Source organism: Cynara cardunculus, assembly GCF_001531365.2.
Source record: "Cynara cardunculus var. scolymus isolate 2C chromosome LG 8, CcrdV1, whole genome shotgun sequence".
NCBI lineage: Eukaryota > Viridiplantae > Streptophyta > Magnoliopsida > Asterales > Asteraceae > Cynara > Cynara cardunculus.
This window is the reverse complement of record NC_037535.1, coordinates 21798438-21806826: the sequence shown is the minus strand read 5'-3', so window position 1 is coordinate 21806826 and position 8389 is coordinate 21798438. Positions and strand designations below refer to the sequence as shown.

Here is an 8389-nt window from a genome sequence, read left to right as displayed (position 1 = left end):
GAGATGTGAATAGATTGAAAAGATGTGTATATGAATAGCGTACGTGATAGTGTAATTGTCTACTGTAGATATTAATAGAAATTCAACAATCATATTAAATCCAATAAAATAAATAGATATCGGGTTCGTCGGGTTGGGTTGGGTGGGTTCAAGTAATAGTAAACCAATATCAACCCAATACCTACGGTTTGAAAAATTTACAACTCGATTAGACATCGGGTTGCTTCGGGTTGAGTTATTTCGCGTTAGGTTGGGTTGAGTTGATCTCATTTTAAATTTGATAGAACTGTCTTGCAACCAAGCCTTAGTAGATTGGATCCTACTTTTGGAACAACCGAATCAGCCCTTCGAAGGGTCGGCTCTTTTTGGCTACGCGGATCGGCTAAAGATGGGGCATCCACTGGTTATAACTTGTACATGTACTGACAATAAGGGTGCTCAAAAATCCGATCAACCCAACCCAACCCAACACAAAATAACTCAACTCGAAGCAACCCGATGTCTAATCGAGTTGTAAAATTGTCAAACCGTAGGTATTGGGTTGATATCCGGTTACTATTATTTGAGCCCAACCCAACCCGATGAACCCGATGTCGTTTTATTTCTTGGATTTAATATGATTGTTGAATTTCTATTCATATGTACATTAGACAATGATATTATCATATATGCTCTTTATATACACATATTTTCAATCTATTCGCATATTTATATAACTCATTCGTATATATGTTCAGTAATTGTGAACATATATATGTAAATTGAGAAAATAAACTGAATATGATATACATAAAAAGTATCGATAAGTTGTATCAAATGATTGATTATAAAAAAGAAATTATGAGTAGAGAAGTAACATATTTTAACTGATAAGAACTTGTCCATAATAACTGGTATAATTTTTTTATTATAATAAAAATAAAATAATAGTTGTTTCTTTTAAAAATATTAAATATAAATTAAGTTTTATTAAATATAAACTATTTTGTAAAAAAAATTGTATTAAACATTTAATAAATATGCTAAAAGAACTTCTGTATAATAATAATTACGTAACTAAAATTTTCAATCATCTCCAACGAAATCTCTAATATAAAAAGATTGAAGCTTTTGAAATTTTTCTTACTTCAAAAGAATCTCCAAAACTAAAAATAAAATAAGAGAATTATTCGCTCCAAACTAGGTGCCGTTTACCAAATGCTTACCAAGTCACTTTACTTTACCGAATAAATATGGCAATGACCAAAAATCTTACCCGGTAAGACCGAAGGCAAGAATCGAAAGTCTTACCCGGTAAGTGAGCACGAGGACTCTTACCATGGTTAATGCTTACCGGGATAAATTGTTGCATACGATGCGTTTTGGTGAATAAAATTTTACCCGTTAAGTAAGTGATAATGTTGAATTTCACCGGTAAATACTTACCGGGTAAGTGTTGAATTTTACTACACCCCTGAACTCATTATTTTGGTCATGACCGATTATTGTACACCTTTAAGCGGGTTTATTAGAGTAACTGAAATATGTTAATCGTAATTTAAAAGTATTGAATCTGAATCAATGATTCATCGAAAAACGTAAATCCTATAAAGTATTTCATTCATCAATAACTATTAAACCCCCAACCTAAACCAACCCAACCCATCTCAACCCATAAACATTGAATTGGGTTGGGTTATACTTTTAAACGAGTTGGGTTGAAAATTTTCAAAATTATCACAATTAGGTTGAATTATATAAATATCGTAAACCGTCCAACCCAACTCATCTACACCCCTAACTGAATCTTCCTTGGACATGGGGGTGAGAAAAAGAAATCATACGTGTTTAAGGTTATACAAAACAATAATTAAAATATAAGATACATATATATATATATATATATATGTGTGTGTGTGTATAGACTTGAGATCGTGCAAGACCAAGGGTTTTTCGTGAGACTCGTAAGACCAATTCTCATCCCTTGAATTAGATCTACAATCTGAACATTCATATTCACAAAATTACCACGAGACTTCTCAATAATCACAAAATTGTCACCATACAACTTTAAATCATTAGATCATTAGCTTATAAAATTGATCAATGAACATAAATTGGTGTTACATCGTTGTTCTCACGTAAACCCAACCCTATATATGTCTAAACTTTTATAATTTAAGGTTTGTTATTCATATAATATCAAATAAAACCTCTTTTTGGTAAATTATATGCATTATACCAATTCTTTGACAAACCCTTAATTGGATTCCAACAAATTATCAAACATACCTCATTATGATTAAAAAACACACAAAAACATAAACCATTCTGGTTTCATACCATATATCTTCTTGTAAATTTTCTCTAAACTGAATTGACAGAAATATCCTCCAATGATCTCACACACACATACATACATATATAGATATCGTTAAGTTATTATGTAACCTTTTACATTTGTACAACCAATACAACTCAATCTCAACCCTTCATTTAACTTGACGAATATATGATTCCATAGAAGTTTTGATTGTTTCCATAAACATCTCAAATTGATCGGATTACATTGGTTGTATAAATGTGATGGGTTGCAATGTATATATATATCCAAACCCTAATACTTATGTTTGGGCTTTATTACTGTTTTCCATCTGAAGCTCCTTTTTCCTTTTCAATTCCGCAGACGTTGTCCTCCACCTAAAAAACGTCCCAAACAACTGCTCCACTTCTTCAAGGTTTCTACCCTGTGTTTCAGGGAACAGCGTAAAGAAGAAGACGAAGGCCACCATTGCAATCCCTGTAAACAGAAAGAAGGCGCCACCAAACGTTATCCCTTTCGACAGGGACAAGAATGACATCGATATCACCCCACTCACCACCCTGTTCATCGCCACCCCCATGCTACACCCTTGGGCCCGCAGCCTCAACGGGAATATCTCCGAGCTGTACACCCACGTGATCGGGCCCATCCCGATCGAAAAGAACGCCACATACGACAGGGTCATCGCGATACTGAACGCGATGGCCCAGCTTATTTTGTGGTCGTAATGGTCGACGACGGTTAGTCCGACGCCGAGTCCCATTAGAGATACGATCATGCCGGCCACACTTGATAACAAGAGCGGCCGGCGTCCGACCTTGTCGAGGAAAAACGTTGCGACTAGGATGAATATGGTCTTCACGAATCCGACGGCTATGGTCGCGAGTAGTTTTGGTGTGTCCTTGACGATCCCTGCCTTCTCGAAGATTTTCGGACTGTATAACACAACGGCGTCTATTCCACTTGCTTGTTGGAAGAAATGGATCCCGACAGCCGCGATCAAGATGTGGCGGACGGTGGGCGTGGGATGGACGAGCAATTCCCTCCATATCCCTTCACCGTGGTTGCGCTTTGGTACTTGGACGACGTCGTCGTTGCAATCTTCAGGTATGCCCGCGGCTTCCTTGATGTCCGCTAGTCGAAGTTTGGACTCTTCCAAGGAATCAGAGGTCTTATCCAGTACGATTTTGGCATCCCCGAGTCGACCTTGTGTGACGAGCCAACGAGGCGACTCGGGCATGCCTAGTACACCCAAAGCCAGGAATATCGAAGGGACGGCTCCGATTCCTAACATTAATCGCCATCCCAAGTGAAGTGGAAGCTTCGAGAACGCAAAATTCGATACATACCCGAGCAATATTCCTACAGAAAACATACACATACAATTGATAAATGGGAAATTCACCAAAATGACCAAAATATACCTGAGATATTAACGAAATAACCAGATTTTACCAAAATTGCAAAAATGCCCACACGGATCGCCCCCGGGGGGCGAGGGTTAACCACGAGGGGCGATCCCCCTTTCTTCGACCAAAAAAAGTACAAAAAATATATTAAAAAATCAATTTGATGGGTCTCACATGCATCACCTTTAGGGTACCCGGGGGAGATCCACGTCAATAAATTTAGTACCGGAAACATGAATCTTAAAAACTGAATAACCCGATACCATTTTGGTATGGACGGATTATTTAGTTTCAGGATCGTTTAGATGCGTCTGAATGAATTTATGGATCCGTCGCTGTTACAGATTTTATAAGTTTTTTAAACCCAAATTTATTGTTTTATTAGCTGTAACCTTAATATATTGAAAATATTTAAACAAAAAAACATAATTTAATATTTTTTTATAATATAAAAATAAAAATTTATTTATTCATAAATAACTCCTAAAAGGACAATGTTGGCACAATGCTTTATTTAAATATTAATTATAAATGATATTATACAATGTAGCGAGATATATCTCAGTTTTATAGTTTGATTTTAATTTTTTGATCTCTGTTGATTTATAATAAGGTTTTATATGATTTTAAGCAAGCACTAATATTTTTTTAACAAAATACAAATTTAAAGATATCATAAAATTAAAAAAATTAAAAAGTTTTCATTTTTCTTTGTAATTTTTTTAATTTAAAATTTTATTATAATTTAATGTAGATTTAACAATAAAATAATTTATTTTTGGTTTAATAATATATTTTTTATAAAAATAATAACTAAATATTTTGTTAGAACTCAATAATTATCTTAATTATATTTTAAATTTTATAATATACATCACTAAACAGTATTATATATATACTAGTTGTGTACCCGCACAATGCGACGGGAGCCATGAATTTTAACGATTTTGAAGTTCCACTTGTTTTATAAGATAAAATTTAACGATGATATATGTTACACTTGGTCTTTACATATTAATACAATTTGAATAAATAAGAGTTATAGTTCCAATTACAGACTATCGATGAAAAAAATTGTATGACAGTTTAAAATCCAATATATTTAAAATCCAATATATTTAAAATCCAACATATTTAAACGACTCCACAAATGTATTCGATTTACACCAAGAGCAAAGAACCAAGAAACTTGAGTTTTAAGATAAACATTCAAAATCAATAAAGAAAACTACAAATTTGACAGATCATAAGCCATGAAAAGACCAAAAAAGATGGGTTTTGGAATGAAATTTCAACCGCTTACCCTATTTCTTGTCCAGAAACTCAGGTTAAGGTTGAATTAATACATGTATATATATATATATATATATATATTTCAAAAAAACTCAAGAACATATTAATTCAGAACATATTATACAGTGCAATTTGAACAAACTAACCCCAAAATATATAGTATATATATAAATAAATAACTATAAAAGTATAAATCATAAATAATAAAAATATTTTTTTACAGTATATATAACATATAATAATATAATCGTAAATAATAAAAATATTATAATATAGCAAAGATAAAGCTTCTTACCAGCATTAATGAAGACTTCAGGGAAGGACGTGAGAAAGCCACGTGCAGACGCCGGTGAAACCTCGGCAGTATAAACCGGCGCTATCATAAGGGCGTATCCAACGCCGATACCGGCGACAAACCGACCGACCATGAGAAACGCATAGTTAGTAGCGAATCCCATCAAGATTGCTCCGACGAAGAAGATAGCTCCGGCAAAGACGATGGTGTACCGACGACCAATCCAGTCGGAAGTTTTTCCGGCGGCGGCAGAGCCGACCAAGGAGTAGAGGTTCAGAATACCGACGAGGATCTCGATTTGAGTATCGCTACAATCCAGATCCCTCTTGATGTAGATTTGCACCCCACTCATCACACCAATGTCTGCCACAAAATTATTGTATTTTTCACGATTTGTATTATTGTCCGTCTAACATAAATAAATTAATACCAACGTATATTTCAATGCCAATTATATATATATATATATATATATATATGGTTGGTTTCACGTGAGACAATATTGTTTTCGTGAGACATAATATTGTGAAGGTAAAAAAAACCCGAAGTTTCATAGCAAAAACACTCTAAAGGTTACTTTCACAGTGTTTTGCTGTGAAGTTTCAAGTGTAAAAATCGTATCTCACGAAAATAGCTTTGTCTCACATGATTTCAAGTATATATATATTATGTATATATATGGGATTGTATTGGCCATTGGTTTTATGTATTTTGAAATTTAGAGGCGTTTATCCAATCAGTTATAGATATGATTGAGAGTAATTTTAGAAACTGGTTCATTCTACGTCATTGATTATGCAGACGGACGGTTAAGATTAGTTAGTAGAGTTTATAACATCTTGATTTTTTACGAGTTGTCAATTATTTGAAGCTGAAATATAAACATTTTTATATAAATAAAAAAGTAAGATTTATTTTACGTAGACAGTGCTGTTTGTGGAAAGACGTATCGCAACACGTAAATTTCCGTACGTTGCAACTTCCGTTTCGTATTCAGAACTTTAATTTACAAATATTTTATCGTTATGAGCTGAAAACACGATGCATGAATTTGAAATCACACTAAATTTCAAGTGAAATCTGTCGGGTTTTAAAAGATCTTATAATTCGAAAAAACGAGCACAAAAATAAAGATGGAAAAGTATATTACCGTAACCAAGCAAGACGGAAGTCATGGAAGCTAACATGGCACAAGCAAAAGCATACTTGTTTCTCTTCGGTGGCTTTGGTGGATCAAACTCGGTTATGGCAAGCTTGTTGGGTTTGTCGAAACCACTGTTTTGTTCGGGTTTCCGGTCAGCCATGGCGGCGGTGCGGTGGTGGAAGGGCGGAGGAGGGTGTTTAATTATTAAAAGGCATGAGCTACTTAAATTGTGGTAGGTTAAGATGAATGTTGAGTAGTTTATACTTTATATAGAGTGTGGACTTGTCTTAATTCGGCCAGCCCATATCCTCTCACACTCACCCACAACGCCAACCAACAGTGGTCAACTAGTCAATATATAAATATAATAGATATATATCATGTGCTTCTGAAGTTATGATTAATTAATAATGGTTTAATTATAAATTGAAGATTCTGATTCACTACATAATTTAATGATTTGTTATCTGTAATGTATTATAAAGTATTTGATAAAAACACTTAAAAATCATTTTTTATGTATAAAGTATTGTATAATTTTGTCAATTTTTTTATGATATATTCAAATTTATATTTTATTCAAAAATAAAATATCATCGTTTTTTTGAAATCACGTAAAACCATATTATAACATCGACTGAGATTTAAAAAATAAAATAAAATATAAAAATCAAGATGTATCTCGCTGCATTGCGCGAGTACCCTTCTAGTATATTATAAAGCATTTGATAAAAACTCTTACAAATTATTTTTTATGCATAAAGTATTGTTTATTAATGTATATTACTTAAAATTCAAGATTACAAGTAAATTGTGCGTATGTATAACTTATTAAAGCTTCATTTTTGAATTTGTATAACTAACTATAGATAAACATAATCAAGGGGTTGTTTACCAAATTTTTTTATTAAGTCATGTATGGATAAATTTGTCTGTCTGGATAAATGAGTGTTGTTGTTTATTTTTTTATTTGAACCAACAGTTTGAATAACGTAAATGGCCGATTTACCTCTCAATATTAATTACTTGAACATCAAAACAAAAAATCATAAAGAGGCCGACGATGGGGTGTCTCATATGAGAAGGAGATTGTGCTTTAAATAAGAGATAGGGGTGTCATTTTGTGGCTGAATGAGGACAACACACCATAAACAGTACTTTATGCATTAAAAATGATTTCTAAGGTTTTTTTTTGCAAAATCTTTATAATACAGTATAAATTAAGTATAGTTGATTAATACATACTATTTTTTTAAAGACCATCAATTTTAGAGAGGAAAGAAGAACATGAGAGACAATAACATAGTAGAAACAAAAAAAAAGAAAGGAGACAACGTCTAAACACAAGTCAACGAGCCGAAAGAAAGATATAGCAAAAAAACCAAAACAAAGACTAAAGGGCCGTTTACTAAACGCTTATCTGGTAAGTACTTACCGGGTTCTCACCGGGTGAACATGACAAGGGCCAAGAATCTTACCGGTAAGAACGAGGATAAGGATGGGGAGTCTTATCCGGTAAGTGAGGGTGACGACTCTTACCCGGGTAAGCGCTTACCAGGTAATTTGTTGCATGGAATACATTTTGATGTACTACAACCTTACCCAATAAAATTAATTATAGTGTTGACTCATAACAGTAAGTAAACAACCTAGAATTAGAGACCAACTAACTTTCAAAGCAATCGAGAGGCCTGCAACACCGATATGTCTGAGGAATACTAAAGTTTTTAGCACGATTTGCTAACTAGCGTTAGGAAAGAAGTTGAATATCGAAAGCTAAATTAGTTTGAAAAGGTAGCCGATCGCCAATCGGAGAACACTACTTTGTTACGATAACCCTAATTACGTACACGGAAATCCCTAGAATTGCTCATTTTCTTCGTAAGCTTTTTGAAAAGCTAGAAAAAGAAGGAAAATTTTCCATGAAGATAATATATACGATAGAG

General features: G+C 33.5%; 1 protein-coding gene across 1 annotated transcript; it reads right to left on the bottom strand.

Annotated features, from left to right (window-relative positions):
* Positions 1-2297: 2297 nt before the first annotated feature.
* Positions 2298-6603, bottom strand: LOC112516921 (polyol transporter 5-like). The gene is made up of 3 exons (XM_025124174.1): positions 6450-6603; positions 5300-5662; positions 2298-3664 (listed from the first exon to the last, which is right to left on the bottom strand). Exons 1-3 carry the CDS (start codon positions 6601-6603, stop codon positions 2604-2606), a joined length of 1578 nt encoding a protein of 525 aa, XP_024979942.1. The 3' UTR covers positions 2298-2603.
* Positions 6604-8389: the final 1786 nt, after the last annotated feature.